The 21,554-nt window shown below is 43.1% G+C and overlaps 1 protein-coding gene across 1 annotated transcript; it reads left to right on the forward strand.

Annotated features, from left to right (window-relative positions):
- The first annotated feature begins 356 nt into the window (after window positions 1-356).
- aebp2 (AE binding protein 2) lies at window positions 357-21,011 on the forward strand. Its single transcript, XM_034075247.2, has 8 exons — window positions 357-1,001; window positions 18,110-18,338; window positions 18,790-18,897; window positions 18,982-19,168; window positions 19,267-19,391; window positions 19,753-19,820; window positions 20,372-20,485; window positions 20,566-21,011. The coding sequence occupies exons 1-8, from the start codon at window positions 481-483 to the stop codon at window positions 20,576-20,578; spliced, it is 1,365 nt and encodes a 454-aa protein (XP_033931138.1). The 5' UTR covers window positions 357-480; the 3' UTR covers window positions 20,579-21,011.
- The last annotated feature ends 543 nt before the right edge of the window (window positions 21,012-21,554 follow it).

Raw genomic sequence — 21,554 nt, forward strand, 5'->3', positions numbered from 1 at the left:
TAGCACGATACTGAATATGAAAGGAAAATAAACCGTTTCAGATTAGCTACTTTAGAAAAGCCTAATTCATTTTACATTGCCCTGGACTAGCCTGGCAAAAAACACTTCTGTGTATAAGTTGTTTTGTAGCGAAATTCATGGTTATTAATATGAAAATGTGTATTTTGTTTACACATATGAAAAGGTAAACTACACCGCAACGTTACAGTTCAAGATTTAAACCATATGTAACAGGTATAATAATGCCGTTTAGAGATGCACTCTATGCAGCGTTATGAACAAAGTTATTGTTGGACGTATGTTTAGGTATTGAGTGAGAGATCTTCTAAATACACAAGCTTTGGCCATGCGGAGCCGCGACGTCATCAAACCCCCTGCTGTGTTACGCTTGAAGCGGAGAGTGTGAGTGGAGGAAGAAGGGCAGCCTGAGGGCAACTTTTCCATTGGAACATCACAATAATAGCTTTGGTGCTCTACGAAATGGCTCAAATAACGAGCGAGGGTGCCGAACAAGATTCTCAGCCGACGTCGAATCAAAACGGAACCGGGGTAACAGCAGAAACCGGCAATGAGGGACAGGCCGTGCCGGACCCCAAACAGGAACCGGGCGACAACAACGAGAACAGAGCAGGAATGGACGCGAGCGGTCGTGGTGTGGCGGCGGAGGACGGGGACAGCCTGTCTTCTGTGTCAGACGCTGACAAACAAACGGCATTACCGAACAAAAACCCCGACAACGACGGAGGGGAACCCGACGGTAAACTCTCTGAACCGGGGAAAAGTCCCGCACAAGGGAGTTTGGCGAGTAGCACTGATTCCGCACAAGAAGGTTCCCGGGTGCTGAGACAAGAACAAAGAGAGGGGGAGAGCGTGTCCTCCTCCTCGCCGGCCCACCGCACAAAGAGCACGGAGAAAGCCGAGCACGGCACCAAGAGAGCGGCCAGCATGGAGGGGACCTCGTCGATCGGAGAGCCTCTCAGCCGGATGGATTCAGAGGACAGGTATGTGAAGTAGTCTGCTTTATGAAGGCCTTACGCTCCTTTCAGAACAGCATGGGTGGTGTGGGACCACAACACGATGCGGAGTCCACCGGGTGGTAGCTGCGGTCCATTAGTTTACGAGTTCCAGCCCCGGCCTCGGTCAAGTAGTCAGACACCCGTTCGATGAAGGGTTCTTTGAGAAAGTTGTTTTAACTTAGCATTTGTATATTATTATTTTGAATAGTCAACGAGCACTGTTGTGGGGAAGTTCTCAGAGGGTTTGGATTTGATCCATATCAACAGTAATGGTACTGTTTGCACAGCATGTTCATCAACTCACAGTTATCCCATTCACCGCAGTACTAACAGCCGTCCGTACCCCGCCCCCCCAAATATACATAGAAGAGGATGTATTACACCCCGGCGTGCAGAGGTAGCAGAACCCCTCAGCCTCGTGGTCACAGTGAATCTGGACCTCAAGCTGTTTTTGTGATTCCCACAGGATCCAACCTGGGAAACTCACAGTGTGTGTGGGTGTGGGCTGCACTATTAAGGAAAGTTTGATCAAAGTCGCAAAATGGACTCTACTGGTAAAGGCAAACATATGTGGAAATATCTGAATGAAGTATTGTGGAGCTGCAGAGAAGTCTATTTTACACACATCTTGTCATGTACAGGTCCCCTAAAAGAAATCACACCACGGTCATTTTTATCTATTTTCAATGATAATGTGAATGATGTTCAAAAGGATGGGATGGTCCCGCAGCCCTAGCAGGGATGGTCCCACAGCCCGCAGAGCCACAGCAGCACATGGCAGGGAAGAGCGTGGATGTTAATGATTCATTTTAACAAACTAATTAAACTGGGCTGCTATTGGTGATCATTTGCAGACCCACAAGATTTTAATTAAAAAAAGACTAGATGGTTGGTTTGGCACTGTATGTAAGAGAAAAGAGGATGCAGAGACATGTCATGTCAACAGGTTTTAAATGTTCGAAACCTGCAATATAAGGCATTTTCATACCACTTTTCAAACGAAATAAATCCAACTTGCAGCAGACTTTAATGCATGTTTGGTGTTAGAACATCTGTACACAGTGAACAGGCAGACGTAGTGAGGGTATGTTAGACATTGCTTTTACGAGTACTTGTCTCTGATTGGTACTATTTATCAGAAGACTTGGATTGACTAGTGGAACAGTTTATCATGTAGTGTAATCAGATCAGAACATTCTCTCTCTGTAGCTACTGAACGGAGTGGAACAACTTATTTCATCCAACTGATAACAGTCTTGCTATAGCTGCTGCTCATAGTCCCAATACCATAACTACAGGACATTTAACTAACGTACATACTGTATGCGCCATCTCGAATATTTTGCAATCGCCCTCAATTTGTCCTTCAGCAAACAATGAGAAAATATTAGTCTGAAAGTTGCAGACATTATAAAATGCTGGAGGGAATGTCCCAGTCACGTTTGTCCGTTCCAGCTTTTCATTTCATTTCAAACCTTTATCTAACCAGATTGTCCCTTGAGATCATAGATCTCTTTTTCAAGGGAGAGCTGCAGAAACAGTTGATCTATTGCATGAGCTCGGGATCTTCCTTTTAAGACCGGTTGGACATCAGCGGTCGAGTCTTTGTGCCTGAAAACTAAGCTCCATTAGAAGTGATAAATCCAGAGAGACAGTTTGCCCTGCAACCAAGGATCATCATCGATCAAAACATCTGTTACTACTTTGTTATATTTTGACTTGTTTCTCTGACACACTGAAATTAGTATGAGTTCATAACTGTAATGGAGCTTAAACTAGGACGATTGAATAGTCGTTTTACACTGTAGAGCAGGCGTGTCAAACTCAATTTCATCGCGGGCAACATTAGCATTACGGTCGCACTCAAAGGGCCGGTTGTAACTATATAAATATTAGGGATGCACGATATTGTTTTTTTGAAACCGATACCGATAACTTACTGCTTCTCAAGACCGATAATAATATAATATATATATTCGTAGTGGTGCACGATAAATATCGGCCCGAGGAATTATGACGTCATCCCGATAAACCCGATACCAGTATTAATAGCCCCGATAATATACACTATATTTTTTGGGTAAAAAGAAAAAAATCCTGCGGTGTGGGTGGATTGGGATGAGGGGCGCTTGTTTTTCACTCGGCTCCTCCCGTTTTGCCAGTACTGTGGTGTTAGTGGTTTAGGAAGATGGGAGTTTTTCACAAATCCAGCGCTCCCTAACTCGTGCCTGGCTGTGACGTAAACGGTGTGCGGCCGTGAAGCCAGGACAGCAAACAAACATGTCGTCGGTGGTATGTGACTATTTCAAAGTTTCAGAGTTAGATAGTTCGCTTGCTATTTGTATTAACAGATGCAATGCAGAAGTTCCACGAGGAGGGAAAAGGGCAACGAGCTATAATACTTCCAACCTGATTAGTCACCTGAAACATCGCCATGGCTACGATGGTGTGTTAACAGCGTACGAAGACGCCTGCGCTGCTAAACTAGCGGCGAATCCAAAGCCAGCTGCAAAGGCACCGGGGCTTTTACCTATCGACGAGGCTTTTGAAAAAGGAGAAGTTTGCCAGAGTAATGCCAGGTAATAGTTGTTTCCATTTCTTAATATGGACCACTCATTGTTCACTCATTGTTCAGGGAAACACATTGTCATTGACTGATTGACTCAATTATATTAATTTGGGAAAATAAATATGGTCACTTTGAAGTCAAAGCTGTTCTTGGCTTTGTTTTGTTCATAGTAGTAATGCTCATGTCATTTGCTCACTACTAGTTTTTTTTTTTACCACCAGGTGTGCAAAAACTACAGGTACATTTAATATATATTATATTATTATCGGGTATCGGTCTTGAGAAGCAGGAAGTTATCGGTATCGGTTTCAAAAAACCAATATCCTGCATCCCTATATATATATATATATATATATATATATATATATATATATGGGCTGTCATAAAAAAAATGAACGTCACTAATTATTTTAACGCGATTAACGCATGTGTATTTTTTTCCCTCGGCCGCCCCGTAGTTTCAGAACACATCGAGTTTAAAATACCATCTACAAGCTGATGCTGACAGCCCGCTCCTGCCGCCCGCTTGTGGCAGACCACACTTCCACGCTCACCGGCAGGCACCGACTGGCCATCGAGAGGACCGGGAGGGTGTGTGTGTGTGTGTGGCCCGAGCGAGCGAGAGACCTCACGTGCATTGTTGTTGTTAGCATCTGGTGCTACAGATATAAGGAGCTGTTTAAATGAAAACAGAGGAGCGACATTTCGCCACAACTGCGCCGAGCACTTGACTTGATGCAGGAAGCAGACAGCGGGACATTGTAGGAGAAGTCAGCACACTCAGCTCGGATAGTGCAACATGATTGCAGCGTCCAGGCAGCTCCCGTTCGAGCATATGCCTTGAGTTGCACATAGCTCCAACGATCCATCACACACACACACACACACACACACACACACACACACACACACACACACACACACACACACACACACACACACACACACACACACACACACACACACACACACACACACACACACACACACACACACACACACATTGTATGAGAGAGGTTCCAGGTTGAATTGAGGCGAATATTTGTAATGTTCAGAGGTTGTTGTGTCATTGTTCAAATGATAATAAACATGAGCATAAAGCATATGTGTCCACTCATATGTTGATAAGAGTATTAAAAACTTGAAAAATATTCCTCTAAGGTACATTTAGAATAGTGGTGCAACAACTAATCGACTTAATCGATTACCAAATTAGTTGCCAACTAATTCAGTCGTCGTTTCGTTGGTGACGTCATCACGTGCGTTTTACGTGCCGCAAACTACAACGTTATCGGTACTGGAGACATTTAAAAAATATATGTCATGTATTATTGATACAAAAACATTATATCGCAGTCTTAGTGTGGCCAGCTCGTTTATAATATGTAAAAAGACAAACAAATGCGTCTATGATGTATTTTCGATCAGACGAGATCTCTCTCCCTGGTCTGTGTGGGAGGGGGCGGGGCCGTTCACACACACGTGGCTGCTACATGTAGCAACACACTGCGGAGGTGGCGGAGAGAACGCCGCTCCGAGGTGTGGTTCAACTTTACCCGTCTCGATGCTCGTTGCCAATAGTGCAAGAAGAGTTTAGCATGTAAGGGCGGTAACACGAGCAATGTGTCTAAACATTGAGCAAAAGTGCTCCACATCCAGACGGAGGAATGCACCGGGTTCGACTGTCTTTCTAGCAGCTCTGTAGTCCCGTCCACATTATGTATGCTAGCAGCAACACACGAGTTAACTCAATTATATAAACATGGGGTAATGATTTGAGGAAACTGAATTAGTTAGTTTGTTAAAGTTTCAGCTATTCTGTTTCCAGTTCTGTTATCACATTATTTATTATTTGCTAAAATACTGTTGTTTCTTTTCATGTGAAATATTATTTATTTAATTTAAATGAAAAGCAATGTTCATTTTGTAAACAATTTGTTTAGTTAATTTAATAATATGTATTTTTTAATCAAGTATTCATCTTTATTGTCTTCATTGTTAGTTTCCACATGCCTAAAACAACCTCAAGCTAAATCTAAAAGTTGATGGCTAAACAAGAGCGTTTGAGAAATTGTGCAAGGCATAATAGTCCGAATAGTCGATTAATCGTTTCATTAATCAATAGATTAATCGACTATCAAATTAGTCGTTTGTTGCAGCCCTAATTTAGAACAGATCAAAAATGTGCGATTAATCGCGATTTAACTATGGACAATCATGCGATCGACTGACAGCCTTAATATATATATATATATATTAAATGTACCTGCAGTGTGCGAAAAAGTACACGTCCCACCGTCCGGGACGTGTTATTTACAATATCGGACAAGTAGATCTTTCAATTGACTTGTCCGGCGGACAAGTGACGTTTTTCGGCCTGATTCATTGACAAATGATTGATTCATTCAGTTTACAAAAGGCAGAACTCATTCGCAAATTGTACGTGTCCGCCATTATTCGTTTAGAAGTGTTAGTTTCGGTTCTGCTTGTCGATTCCTAAGGAAATGCATCTCGCCGTTTTCTGTACAGTTAAGATAAGATAAGATGAACCTTTATTAATCCCCGAGGGGAAATTCAGTTGTACAAAGCAGCAACGGGGTAAGCGTGAAAAAAAACAGTACAGCAAAGATTCACACGGATCAATAACATCTAAAATAAATAATAAATAACATAAAATCAAGGAAATAATGATAATAATAATAAAAGACTATGAAAATAGGAGATGAATAAAAATAACTGTCAGCATATATACATATTTGGTCATCATCTAAATTAAGTTAAAGGACTGTCCGAGGCGCTTGGTGCGTTGTGGTGCAGGGATGAGTCTGTGGCTGAACGTGCTCCTCATCTTCACTAGCTATGCATGGAGTGGGTGGGAGGGGTTCTCTAGGATGCTGTTGAGCTTCCTCCTCGTCCTCCCCTCTGCCACCTCCTCCAGATTGTCCAGTTGTACTCCAACTACAGAGCTAGCCTTCCTCACGAGCTTGTTCAGCCTGCCAGTGTCCCTAGTGTTTGTGTTTCCACTCCAGCACACCACGGGAAAGAAGAGCCCACTGGCCACCACAGACTGGGAGAACATCTGCAGCAGCCTCGTGCACACGCTGAAGGACCTGAGCCTCCTCAGGAAGAACAGCTGGCTCTGTCCCTTCCTGAAGAGAGCATCGGTGTTATCTGTCCAGTCCAGTTTATGGTTTAAGTGCACTCCCAGGAACTTGTAGCTGCTCACCACCTCCACATCCTCCCCCCTGATGGTGATGGGGGTCAGAGGCCTCTTGCTGCTCCGCCTGAAGTCCACCACCAGCTCCTTAGTCTTGCTGATGTTGAGCTGGAGGTGATTGTTGTCACACCAGCCTACGAAGTTCTTAACCAGGGCCCTGTACTCCTCCTCATCGTCATCTGTGATGCAGCTGGAGGTTGCCGTTTCAACGAGCGTTGGCTAGCAGAAGACTAAGACGAGGGTCAAGCCCACGAGTAGCCTCCTGCAAAGTTTGCAAACATAACGATGCGAGAGTCTGCGCTGACGAGCCACATGAAAGGTACGCCGTAGTAGAGCATTTTAGATTAGGCTAACGTTGCATGTTACGTTTGTTTAAGCTAATGTTTGCTAGCTGAATAGCTAACTCGATTGAGGGATGATAATAATTGCACGGGACAAACGAGCCGGTTTTTAGTTTTTTTGCGGAGGGATCTAGATCGGCTTGAAAGCACATTGTGCAATCTGCAATGTGCACATTATCCCGCTTATTACACATGGCCACATTCTCAACAAAGTAACGACATGACTCAATATTAATTGAAATGCTTTTATGGATTTAGAAAATGATTTTATTGATTTAAAAAATAGTTTTATGTATTGATTTAAATTGACATGCATCCGCTAAGAAAAGTAGTCCGTTGTTACTGTTTGAACTAACGTAACAACGGCAGGAACTGCTTCGATAGTGTTTTTGAGGGGCTTTTTGATTACAGATTTGAAAACATCGTTGCTTGCTCACAATTCATGATGTCAGACCTTGGAGAGTATCTAGATATCCCTGCCCTAATGCCAAAGGAACTGCACACTGAATATGTGTCGCCGTTTGATCTCTATGTCTGGACCGCTGCGTAAAAAGGAGGGTTTCTGCCCCGTTACTTCTCTTCTTACTTCTATAAGAATAAAACACGGAGGACGGAGATCTCTTTCGCTACCCCTCTTCTGACAGCCCAGCAGCTGATCTCAGAGCACGCTCCCCTCTCCTGCAGGGGGGCGTGGTCAGCTGCAGCTCACAGAATCAGCCCCCTGCAAAAACAGCGCTGGAAAGAGCAAATGGAGCGAAATGAGGCATGGCTAAAATGCAGGATCTTTTTGGTCTTCTATATTGTATGTGTTGCTTCCTTTGGGCTTGTTTTCATAGACCTGGTTGCTTATTTCTCTGAAATCTGGCAACAGAGTGGGTGCAGTGTCTAATAGTAGCAGTAAGCTATCGAGAGGCTACGTTCAGCTGGTGACTCGGGACAGAGAAAATGTCAGGAGTTTGGAAGTATTATAAAATTGAAAGCGAAGGCAGTGTAACAGCCAGATGCAATGTTTGCAAGGCAGAGGTTCCGCGTGGTGGAAAGAACAGAGCTACGTTCAACACGACCAATCTAATACGCCACCTGAGAAACAAACACCAACAACAACACGGCGAGTACACAGCGGCCACTCGGGTAACGGCACTGAAACAACCGACACTTTCAGAGACTTTTAAAAGGAAAGAGAAACTGCCCCAGAACAGTGAAAAGGCCAACACAATAACAGCCAAGATAGCTGAATTCATCGCGTTGGATGACCAGCCGTTATCTGTTACCTTTTTTTTCTATTAATGCATTGCATAAAGATCGGATCGGGAAAAATCGGTATCGGCATATTGTCAAAATCAAATGATCGGAATCGGATCGGGAGCAAAAAAAGGTGATCGGGACATCCCTAATTTTTACTTTTGAATACTTCAGTACAAAGGATGTATTGAATAATTTAAGTGATATAATGTGTACACATATAAATCATTTAGTCAAAACAGCGCTACATTTGATTTAATTAAAAGGTATAATATGTGGTAAACTGAAGAGCCCTTTGGGAGCCGAAAGAGCCGGCTCTTCGGTGAGCCAAATGATCCGGCTCACCAAGAAGAGCCGGAATTCCCATCACTAGTGTTCAGAGGATGAAGCACGCACGGCATTTCGTGTTATAGTCACGAAATATAATCTATTGATTCGACACAGAACGATTTTGAAAGCAATGTATTTCTACTGTATGTTTTGTGCCTAAACCAAATGTAACTTGCTCTATCGAAATCAGTCACGTTGACCCGAAGACGTGTGTGTGTGTGTGTGTGTGTGTGTGTGTGTGTGTGTGTGTGTGTGTGTGTGTGTGTGTGTGTGTGTGTGTGTGTGTGTATGTGTGTGTGTGTGTGTGTGTGTGTGTGTGTGTGTGTGTGTGTGTGTGTGTGTGTGTGTGTGTGTGTGTGTGTGTGTGTGTGTGTGTGTGTGTGTGTGTGTGTGTGTGTGTGTGTGTGTGTGTGTGTGTGTGTGTGTGTGTGTGTGTGTGTGTGTGTGTGTGTGTGTGTGTGTGTGTGTGTGTGTGTGTGTGTGTGTGTGTGTGTGTGTGTGTGTGTGTGTGTGTGTGTGTGTGTGGTATTTATCATCTGAATTTGCCGAAACAAGTTTAATATTCTGAAAGCCAAGACTTTGTTTATTTGAAAACGGATGAAAACAAACTGTCTTTTATATAAAATTGAAGTATTATACAAGTAAAACTACATTTTGCTTTAATCCCATGAAATTGTGGAATGAACACAGTCCTTTGAAGATGTATAAGTCAGGAGTCTTGAGTAGCATTACCTACAATCATTGAACACATTAGTAAATATTATTTTCCACTTGTTACCATTGTGAGTCTATTTGTATGCAGCTCTGCGTGATTTTGTGGCTACAATTCAGACTAATACACTACCAGAGGTGGAATAAGTACTCAGATCTTGTACTTGAGTAAAAGTAGAAGTACCAGAGTGTAGGAATACTCTGTCACAGTAAAAGTCCTGCATTAAAAATGTTCCTCAAGTAAAAGTACAAAAGTATTCTCATCTAAATATAGTGAAAGACAGTAAAAGTAGTCGTTGTGCAGATTGGTCCATTTCAGAATATTATATGATATGTTTTATAATGATTGATCATGAAAGTGTTCTCAAAGCTGGTGAAGGTGCAGCTAGTCTGAAGTACTTTGTAGACTGCAGGGTAGCTGGTGGATTTACTCCAGGTGGAACTAAAGTCTGATTCAACACTTGGTTATATTTACCATCATTCATCTGTGAAGTAACTAAAGGTATTAGATACATGTAGTGGAGTAGAAGTACACCATTTACCTCTGACTTATGTTCACTTCCAACCTAAAAGTACCTCAACAATAGTAATCAATAATGTATTGAAAAGTTATTTGGCTGAATGTTGTATATTGGCTCAGACAGGTTATATGGGAGGCCCAGTCTACGTACAGGTCACTCATTTTGAAATGTTAAACTTCGTTTTCTTTTCTTTAATGTTTCATCCTCGTGTAGAAGGCTATTATGAAACACACATTTGGTTGTTTATAGCATAAAGAACATCTGATTTAATGTGAGGTAGGGAAATAATCATTTGAGTATGTGTATATAAATATGTAATTTACAACAGCTGTACGCTGCTTGAAACCTGGAACATGCACCTTGAAAATGCTTGAATTTGACTTGTAAAGGTGTAAGAACCCTGTGCAGGGAGCAGGGAGGGGCGGGCGGCCCTGCGAGTAAAGTAACGAGTTACTTTATGTAGAGAGTAACGAAGTAGTGTAATATATAACTCTTTTTTTTTTTAAAGTAATATGTAATATATTACTTTTTTTTTAGTAACGACCCCATCTCTGGCCATAACTAATAACATATCCAATATTTCCTCAAATGGAAATATGTGTTTACATAAATGGTGACCACACCGTTTGAGACCCACTGAGAACTTAGACTAAGTTAACTATCTAAACACTCAGAGAGTCCTTTACCTCACCTGAGCTGAGCTTATCCCGAGCTTGAATGACACGGAGACCAATCAAGGGCTTTGATTTATGATCTGTATGACAGTGTCCATGTCGGCAGGCCACATCATGTGGACAGCCAGTCACCTGTGTGAGGCAGGCCACTTAACGGGCCAGGCCATCGGGAAACCCCCTGGTCCTCCCGATGGCCAGTCCGGGACTGGGTACAGGAGGCGTAGAGCGAGGGATCATTGTCCACAAGTTAATCGATCGCAGATGGCGTCGTGGTCGCGGACGAAAACCCCCCGAAAAAACAACCTAAATGGGTCGTGAAATATACTTGGGCGGCCAATAATATACTTGGGCGGCCCAAGTAAAGTCTTTGTGGGAGACCCTGACATATTTGGGTCTCTCTGCTGCTACTACGCATCCCATCATGCAGTTTCTTTTTTACCTTAAGAAAACAAACAGTTGGCCCTCTCACAAACGGGCCTTTCCACATGTGGAGTGGTGTCCTCTGTCTCCAGAGTACAGCACAGTTAAACAATTTAAGGATGCATTGCCCAGGATTAACAATGTGCAAATAACAACTACCATAGAGCAATGCCCACGCAACTGCAATGCAACTGGTCTTTGCATCGTTTTTTTACCCATGCAAAGACGCTACAATCGATGCATCGCGACTCGCGAGTTCAACCCAAACTGTAGCCGACGTGCACTCTTTCAACCGGTGCACTCGCATTGTGAACGTTTATGCCGGTTCACCGATGGCTGTGCCCGCAAATTCCTGGCGCGGGTCTAGCTATGTACGGAGTGTGTATTTCGCGGGTTGAGTGATGTACAATGACAATGGCATCCCGTGGAGGAATTCTGAAATGTTTTACCGTTACATCACAAAAACGCACAGCAGAACCAGATCCCTGGAGCGCCGGCCTCTTTATTTACTTACTCCTCTTCATCCCCTATGGGTAATAAGGCTGAGAAGAGAACCCTCCATCGTATTTAGTCCTTAGCAATATGCTGCGCCTCTCCCCATGTAGGGATGGGTACCGAGCCCCGGTATTAAACGGGCCGGAATTATTAAAGACAGTGGTAACGTTAAGCTCCGACGTTATCAGACTTTTTATCGGTACAGGAGACATTTAAAAAATATATGTTATGTATTATTGCTACATACACATTATATCGCAGTTTTAGTTTCACCAGCTCCGTTTCTAATATGCAATAAGACTACAACATGCGTCTATGGTGTATTTTCGAGCTTTCCAATCCAGACGAGATCTCTCTCTCCCGTCTGTGTGCGAGGGGGCGGGCCGTTTGTAAAGGTCTCCTGACTGTGTTACAGACTCTCCCTGGTTAGTGGTTACTCTGGGTTCTGTCTTCAGGACAGTGTTGGATTTTTTTTGTTAATTGGATGGGACTTGATTGGATTCAATATTAGAGTAATTTTCTCGTTTGTATGTTTGTTTAAATATATTTGGCCTTTGTTTATGTGATTGAATGATTTACTCAAATAAAAAGGTTGATGAATTATCATCTAATGATTTGTATGATGTTTTATTTATGTCAAAGGTCACTTTGAATGATTTTAACTAATGATCATGTAGAAAAACTAACATTTTAAATTCGGGACGGTCCACATTAATTTCGGGACGGCTTGGATTGTATTTCGGGACGTTTTTTTTATTTTATTTTATTTATCCTTTATTTATCCAGGAATGTCCCATTGAGATACAAGATCTCTTCTTCCAGGGAGTCCTGACCAACACGGCACACAACAAGTTTCTACATAAAACAAAGGCATTAAACAAAAAAAACATACAATTCAAATATAAATCCAGAAGGCCATTTGTGCAGTGGCAAGAAGCATAATCACATCAGCAATAGCATCAGGTAAAACAGTTACATGTTTCATGAAGGGCTAATCGTAGCATACCTTTAAAAGCATTTACAGTAGGAAGTGCCTCTAGACAAAGTTTCACTTGCAGCGTATTCCATAAAAAGGGAGCATAGTGGGAGAATGCAGCTTTACCAAGCTCTGACTGCATCAAAGGAACATTTAAAAGCATCCCATTTGCTGCTCGTCTAGTATTAAAAAAGCAAGTATAAAAGGACAGAAGTCTGTTCCGGGAGGATGGGGAAAAGAATGTGTCGAGAGCCCTGGCCTAGACATCACAGTCCCGTTGTGTATCTCTGTTTTGGAGCAGCGAGCATTTGGTCATTCTGCTGCTGTGGCAGCACATCCCAACCAGGGTTTCCGCTAGGATTTTTTCTCGCCGGTCAAATATCCGGGCAGAATTCATTTTACGGGACTAATTTGAAACTTACCGGTCATATTTCAATAATAATAAGAGTTGTGTAGCAGAGTTTCCGTTAGCAGGTAATTACCGGACTATGAGCAGATATGCTTCAGTTTAAAACTCAGTTCACAGGCTCATTTTTATATTGCTTCAGTTTATAATCGTAACAGATCGAAACATTCAGATTCATTTTTCAATAAATGATTCCACAAACAACATAATTATTACATTCAAACAAACTACTTGTAGTAGATAACGTACATTATTCAGAAGTTTACATCAACTTTGAATAATAACACGGGAGAAACGGATCCTCTCTTTTCCCCTCTCCCCCTCTCTCTCTCTCCCTCTCTCTCTCTCCTGACAGCCTGTCAGTTTCTCATGCAGCTCCTGCAGCTCGCTAAACAGAGGGCGGGGCTTCAGGTGATCATGCAGAGCTGCGTGTCTCGGTCAGACTCAGCAGCTGATCTGATCTCTCTCTCTCGTCCGGTTACACTTCACTCGCGTTTATGTCGATCAGATCCAGCTCTCCTGATCGGCCTTTATAGAGAGCACCGATCAAACTGTTAAGAGTGAATATCGGCCGATAATGACCGGCGGCCGATCGATCGGAGCCTCCCTAATTATTACCAGACATTTTGACCGTCAGGTTTTGAATTGACCGGTTTTTTATAAATGTTACCAGCTAAAAACCGGTAATTACCGGCTAACGGAAACCCTGATCCCAACCCCTTCCCCTCAAACACAACTGTACATATACTAGGGCTGCACGATTCTTGCTCAAATGTGAATCACGATTTTCCTCCATAAGAATTGAGATCACGATTCTCATCGTTTCAATGAAAATATTTATTGCACTCTTACTCTTAGACGTCACGTGAGTACAATGACTTTAAACCGACAACATTTGTCTCTCTTGTAACAAAAACATAACTTTGTCTTTAGTCTGTAGTTGCTGAATACTGAACAAACATTACTACATTCAAAATGTGGCACCTGGAGCCAACTGTTGTGGCTTTAACAGACACCATCAACATCAAAGGCTGGACTTAAATCCAAGTCTCAGTTTCTTGGAGTAACTCAAATGCATTTGACAGCCAACTATTGTGGCTTTAAACAAAGTGCTGGACTTAAACTCAAGTCTCTCTGGTAACAAAACATACAGTAACTAAAATAAAGATATTGCTGCTGCCTGAGTGCTGCACATAAACAATTGAATTTTTGCAGCTTTATAATAACAAAATGTAAACGTTGCAGTAGCACCTGTCCACAGTGACAGGACACCCTGTACAACAACACCAACCTGTTTGCTACAGGGAGGAATGCACTTCAGCTACTCAGAACACCTCACCACAGTGCTGACTATAAAAACAAAACAGTCACAGCTTTAGAATAATAATATTAAAAAAAGCCTAGCCGGCTAGCACCCAGTTCAACTACTGCACTTAAAGGTTCTTGTACTGAAAAAACATAAACTTAAACAAAGTGCTCGACTCCACTGAGTAGTAATGTCACTGAATCAAAAGGATTAACTTAAATACTGCAGTCAATACTGAATATAAAAACGGAACAGAACATAAAGTTACAGCTTCAGAATAAATGTAAATAAAGCCTAGCTGCCTAGCTACTAGCACAGTCCATCTACTTTTTTCGGCACAAGCACAACTTCCCTCTCACTCTCGCCAGAGTCGCCACCGGGATTTTGATCGGTGTTGTTGTCATTGTCCTCGACCTCCTCGTCACTCATTTCTGTGTCACTCATTTCTGTTTTCCTGTACTACTAGTCGCTCTCGTCACTCTTTGCTAATCAGTGCTAATGCTAACGCTTCTGTAAACATACTGCCGGCTCCTGCCCTCACGTGCTGCAGTCAGTGAGTGTTGCCAGTAGTGTTGTCACGATACCAACATTTTGGTTTCGATACCAAGTCAAGAATTGCGATTCCGATTCTTTTTCGATACTTTTCTTTAAAAAAGGGAAACACGGAATATCGGCTTTAAAATTAGGAATAACCAGTGGCGACTGGTCATTAGGGGCAGGTGGGGCACAGCCCCACCTAGTGTCAGCAGAAAGTATTAAAATAATGATTACAACAAAATGCAAAAAATAAATTAAAAAATATATAAAATATATTTTAAGATCATGTTTAATCATCTGATTCGTCTGTACATTGCTGTTTTAGTCTGTGCTCTTCTAATGAGTGTCTAGAGTTTGTGCCTATTGAGCTGTTTAGAGCCATGTGGGACAAAACCTGATCCTGCCCCTCCCTCTGACTGTCTAAGTGAACGGTGACTGTAAAAACTACACTGCGCATGCTCAAGAGTATTTTCCTATTTAATGTGTGTGGCAAAAAATAATGACCATAGGGGCAAAGTGCTGCCATCCCCACCATACGTCATCTCACATCATTCAGAGCTGATTGGCTGTAAGTACGTGTGCCGCGAAAAGTGTGGTGTGTGAAGAGGAGGAGAGAGAGCTGCAGTGAGGCGTCCTAAAACCAGGAAGTAAGCTGCGCATGGCTTCCCTTGACAAAAAAGCAACGAGATTTCTCCATAGGATTTTAGAAAATAGCTCAAAATAAGATCTGTGGGAAACGTAGCTGTTAGATAAATGTACGTTTTGTTCAGCCCGGATAATATCCACATGTCTACCCTACTTTGATCATTTTCGAATCATAAATCTATTGATTAGATTAGATTTATGATAGACTTTTGAAACTACAAGAAGATAAGGAGGACTTTTACAAAAAAGTAATAGAGATTTTTGTCCAGAAGGATAGGCAAATGGACTTAATCTTCAAGTCAAGGTAAGACTGCAATTTTATTGAAAATGGGATCTTACTAAGAGAGAACAATTCAATATTTATAGGATAAAAATTACATTTTTTTGGGTATCCTTCTGTTGAACTGTCTGTTTAAAAGTAATTGAAGCATCAGACAAAAAAAGCTTTTGAAAATAATATTATATTTTGATTTCATATATTTGTAAACCTGAAGAGTCAGTGCCAGAGCCTCACCAGCCATGAACCTCTCTGCAGAAGCTTATATATAGACATCTGAGTTTTTTGTGCCCCATCACTTTTGTACATATAGAAACGCCACTGGGAATAACAGATGATTTTAGCAGTCAGAACAACTAAAGCAGCAGTGTTACTAAGAACAGAAACACCAAAGAGTCACATCTAATATAAATATATATAAAAGCATTTATTTTAATTGTGTAGCAGTGAGTTTAACATTTTGGCAGCACTGTTGAGCATTTTGAAAATGTATTTTCATGCCTCTGTGCAAGGCTTAGTCTTTCTATCTTTATAGCCACTGGTGTAAAGTAACTAAGTTCATAAACTCAAGTACTACTTGGGTACAAATTTGAGATACTTTATTTAAGTATTTCAATGTTTCTTTTGCTACTTTGTACTTCTAATCCACTACAGTTCAGAGGTACATGGTGTACTTTTACTCCACTACATGTATTAATCCCTTTAGTTACTTCACAGATGTGGATGAATGATGTGAAATATAATCAAGTGTTAAATCAGACTTTAGTTCCACCTGGAGTAAATCCACAAGATTCAAACTAGCTGCTCCTTCACCAGCTTTGAGAACACTTTCATGATCAATCATTATAAAACACATCATATATATTATTCTGAAATGGACCAATCTGCACAATGACTACTTTTACTGTCGCTACTTTAATACTTTTACTTGAGGAACATTTTGAATGCAGTACTTTTACTGTAACAGAGTATTCTACACTCTGGTGCTTCTAGTACAAGACCTGAGTACTTCTACTGTTACCGTCGCTACTTTAACTATATTTTGATAATACTTTTGTACTTTTATTTGAGGAACATTTTGATTGCAGGATTGTTCCTACATTCTGGTACTTCTACTTTAACTCAAGTACAAGACCCGGGTACTTCTACTTTTACTCAAGTACAAGATATATACTTATACCACCTCCGTTTATAGCCTATGAAAAAAACGAATAGAAAACGAAGGCTAAAGCTAAGGTTAGCAGATAGTGATGCTAGTTTGCTAGTTAAGTTTGCTCAACGATAATATTGCGACAGAAACACTTTTCAGTGCACATCACGCTCTGCCGCTCCGACAGGGAGCTCTGCTCTGAACCCCTGAACGGCCCGTTCACAGACTTCTGGCGTCTTTTTTGTCAACAAGCCGAGGCGCAGCGGCAGTTGCACTCCCACTTGCAGCCATGCTTCTCGTTTTCTCACATGCTCTGGCAGCTAGCGCGTGGCCGCGTGCACGAGAGAGAGGGGAGGGACTTAGAACGTGCTTGAGAGGAGCGGGACAGCAGGCATGGCTGCAGTGCAGGGAGTGGAAGCAGAGCGCTGAACACACACGGCTCTTATTAAAACGGCGCTTTCTCACCGGAGTACTTTTCCCCGTCATTCTTAAAGTACCGATACTAATGAAACGGAGGAATCGTACCGTTTTTAACGGCAGGGTATCGCGGTACCTTTCAAGTATCGGTACACCGTGCAACACTAGTTGCCAGGTATACTTATTATAAGCCACATTGGGCTTATCTTTCTGTAAAGTTGCTTGGTAGTAAGTAATAATGGTTGTTGCGGTTGTGAGCTTGTAGACCCGACATGTATAGGTTTAAAGTGCCCATGTTCTTTTGCGCTTGTTTTCATAGAGCTGGTTGCTTATTCCTTCCTAACTGGCAACACGAGTGGCTGCAGCGTGAACACGGCATGAGAGCAGGAGAGACAGACAGAACACTGCCATTTGCATGCGATCATGGTACTTTAATGTTACATGTATAGAGTATATTTGCTTTACATGGTTTAAGTATGATTGGCATTGCAAGTTGGTATTATTCAGAAGCAAAATAATAAAAAAATGTAAAACAATCCCAAAAAAAAAAAATCAGCTTGACGTCATAGGATCGCCGTAATTTAGAAATGAGATCGCATAGGTGTCTGAATCGAGATCACGATCTTTTTTCGATTAATCGTGCAGCACTAACATATACAGCTTGACAACATATACCCACAAGCAGGGGGGGTGTTGTTGGGTCTCTTTTAAATGAAAGAGTTTAGTCTCAAACTGTTTTGAATGAAAAGTGATGAGGCAAGTCCTGTTATGTTTTAGCGCTAAGAAAATGTACAGAAATGTTACTGGCAGGTCCTGTGTTCAGCTGTGAGTGTCCTAACGTCTCCTCCCTGTTGTCCAGCATCAGCAGCACCCTGATGGACATGGACAGCACTGCGTCCAGCGGGCGCTCCACCCCTGCCACACTCAACGGTCACTGTGGGGGGGCGGGCAGCGGATCCACAGCAGTGGGGGGGGGCAAGTCTCTGAGCTACACCTGCTGCTGGGACCACTGCCAGCTGCTGTTCCCCAGCAGCCCCGACCTGGCAGAACACATCCGAGCCACCCATGTGGACGGGCAGCGAGGAGGGGTCAGTATTGAGCTTATTAAGGCAGGTGAATAATAAACCAGTTTAAGTTCTGAAACCGTCAGGAGTCCAGGGGCCGATCGCCCCCCACCATAACCACCCTACAGTCAGGGACCTGCTAATCTCTGCTGTGCTTCCTCTTAGTTAACTCTGAGCGTGTTGAACCAAAGTGTAGTGATCTAACCCGTACACCACCCTCTGGCCTGACGGGGCATTCAGCCTTAACGTTCTTCAGACTGTAGTAAGTCTCAGGAATGTCACGGGTTACTCGACTCAGAGCCTTCTGAGCGGCCTGCTTTGTTTTTCCACCACATCTGGAAAACCATAGGACACATTTCCACCCAGGAGAGAATAAAGAACTGTAAAGAAACCACACCAAGCGGGGCTCGGTGCTGTGTGCAGGGGAATGCTGTGTTGACTGGTTATAGTGTGTGCTTATGTGCGTGTGCCACAGGTGTTTGTGTGTATGTGGAAGGGCTGCAAGGTGTACAACACACCCTCCACCAGTCAGAGCTGGCTGCAGAGACACATGCTGACCCACAGCGGGGACAAGCCCTTCAAGGTGAGACACACACCCAGAGGCAGAATACATGCTGCTCCGCCTTTGGACCACAGCACACCCCTTACTCTTTAAGTGTTCCCGCAGTGTGTGGTAGGGGGCTGCAATGCCACCTTTGCCTCTCAGGGGGGGCTGGCCCGGCACGTCCCCACTCACTTCAGCTCCCAGAGCTCATCCAAAGTGTCCAACCTGGGCAAACTGAAGGAGGAGTCCCCGTCCAAGGCTGGCCTCAACAAGAGGAGGAAACTGAAGAACAAACACAAGCGCTCCCTGCGTATGTACACACACACACACACACACACACACAACTTCAAATACAAAGTACTCATCAGGTGCCTGCGAGTACTATTTGAAACGTGTTTTTATTTCCAGCCCGACCTCATGACTTTTTTGACGCTCAGACCATGGACGCCATCCGCCATCGAGCCATCTGCCTCAATCTGGCCACACACATCGAGAGCCTGGGCAACGGACACAGTGTGGTGTTCCACAGCACGGTGGGCACACACACACACACACACACACACACACATACACACACACACACACACACACACACACACACACACACACACACACACACACACAATATCATGAACACAGGTGGCAATTCATAATCTAATCAAGTTTCAGCATGATGGGAGAGTAAAGAAAGTGCTGCAATTGAATATATAATACATATACACACTTGTACCTGTCACACACACACACACACACACACACACACACACACACACACACACACACACACACACACACACACACACACACACACACACACACACACACACACACACACTCTGCAGGAATGAATTAGTTGTTTTATTTAGATTGTCATGCCTGTGTCTGTGTGTTTAGGTAATAGCCAGGAGGAAAGAGGACTCTGGGAAAGTGAAGGTCTTGTTGCACTGGACGCCTGAAGACATGTGAGTCCTTCTCTTCTCCCCCCATGTGAGCCCAGTAGCCGTCTGCGAAACCCAGCCCGAGCACACACACACACCCGCAGCCTGGCTGTGAGTTTGTGTGTGTGCTCACACACACAAACTCACAGCTTCGCCGCGACCGCCGTCTCAGGCTGAGAAATCCGGGAGCTGCAGCTGAGAAAAGATTGAGTGTGCAGTATCCGCCGTGAAGTGGGTGCGGCCTGCCAGTAAACCCAAAGCAGAAGAAGAAGAAGTGACGTCAGTGGCTTCATTTGCCTAATCCTCCCTCAGGGAACTTATTCCGGTGTGAACGCGGCTAATCTGTATTTAGTTCCTTGGGGGTACTAAGTGCCGGCAGGTACTTGGTGTACATGCATAACAAGCTGCATAACACACAAGGGGACGGGTACTAACCAGAGAAGAACAGGTTGAACCACTGCGTTAGGAGCAGGGGCAGCTACTCTAATGAGTGTATATATTATAAATACTATACACACTCTGAGGCCATGAGCCATGCATACAGAGCTGAACTGTAACTGTGCCCCCCCCCCCAGGCTGCCAGATGTGTGGGTGAACGAGGGAGACAGACTGCAGCAGAAGACCAAGGTGGTCCACCTGTCCAAGCTCCCCACAGACACCACGGTGCTGCTGGACCCCAACATCTACAGGTGTGTGCTGGTGACCGTGCAAAGGTACTTTTGGACGTGGCTAGAAAGCAATATTTGACCCTCTCTCTTTTCCCCTACAGGATGTTCTTCTAACCCCTTCCAGGTGAACTCCACGGTCACTTCCTGCTTGTCCCACCTCGAGGAGGAGGAGGAGGAGGAGTTTCCTCTTCATCTCCATGTTCCTCTTCTCCCAGAGGATGCTGGGAGTTTAGTGACTTATTTGCCATGGCTGTCAGGGGCCGGCAGTGTTTCTGCCTTAGAGCGGAGTTTACAGAGGCATGTACAGGGAGGTGTTTAGGTAACACGACTAGACTGAAAACTAACTGTAGACAGGCGTGTAGAGAAGCTGTCCTTGTAAATACTTGAGATTTGTAATATATTTTTATATTTTGAATTTGTTACTGTAGATAGATGTTTTGTTTTCTGCCGAACATTTTTAAATAGATGTTTAAAACTGATGATATTGGTCATGTGCATATAGTTGGCATTGCTCTGGTTTGATGTCATTAAACTTTTCCAACCTGAACTCGCTCTGAAGTCTTTACTGTTCATCACCACGGCAACAAGCTGCATGTTTCTGTTCCACTAGCTAGCATAGTTGTCTCATCAGGAATACCTTGTGGTCATAAAAAAGCCTATTCTTTAACGTGTGTCTAGCGGATAAACAACCCAGTACATAATGAGGATCTTCCAGGACATATATATAATAAGAAAGGATTATGGTCACCTGGAAAACGTGTTGGGGTTTAAGGACGGAAAATAAAATGCTGCCTTTAAACTCAGAATTGTGACTTTCTTACACTGAAGTCTGCCGATACAATTTGACTTTGGATTATTATAGTTTTATTCCACTCATGGCAAATATGATAAAACATGTACACTTGAAGCTGTTTTGATGGACAGGAGCAGGGAGTCTTATTGTACTCAGGAATAGATGGCCTGTCAATCCCAGTTGCTTACAAATACTTCTAGTAACATGAAACAACAATCTACCATCAGAGAAACAGGTTACCGGACTTCTTCATACCGTCTGCAGCCCTTAAAATCATCAGGTAAAGACTTCCGCAGT

Source organism: Pseudochaenichthys georgianus, chromosome 23 (genome assembly GCF_902827115.2).
Source record: "Pseudochaenichthys georgianus chromosome 23, fPseGeo1.2, whole genome shotgun sequence".
NCBI lineage: Eukaryota > Metazoa > Chordata > Actinopteri > Perciformes > Channichthyidae > Pseudochaenichthys > Pseudochaenichthys georgianus.

Coding starts and splice junctions, on each gene's coding strand:
- aebp2 (XM_034075247.2), top strand. CDS start 481: ATGGCTCAAATAACGAGCGAGGGTGCCGAACAAGATTCTCAGCCGACG. Junction 18,898..18,981: donor GCGGGGACAAGCCCTTCAAG/GTGAGACACACA, acceptor GTGTTCCCGCAG/TGTGTGGTAGGGGGCTGCAA. Junction 19,821..20,371: donor CACTGGACGCCTGAAGACAT/GTGAGTCCTTCT, acceptor CCCCCCCCCCAG/GCTGCCAGATGTGTGGGTGA.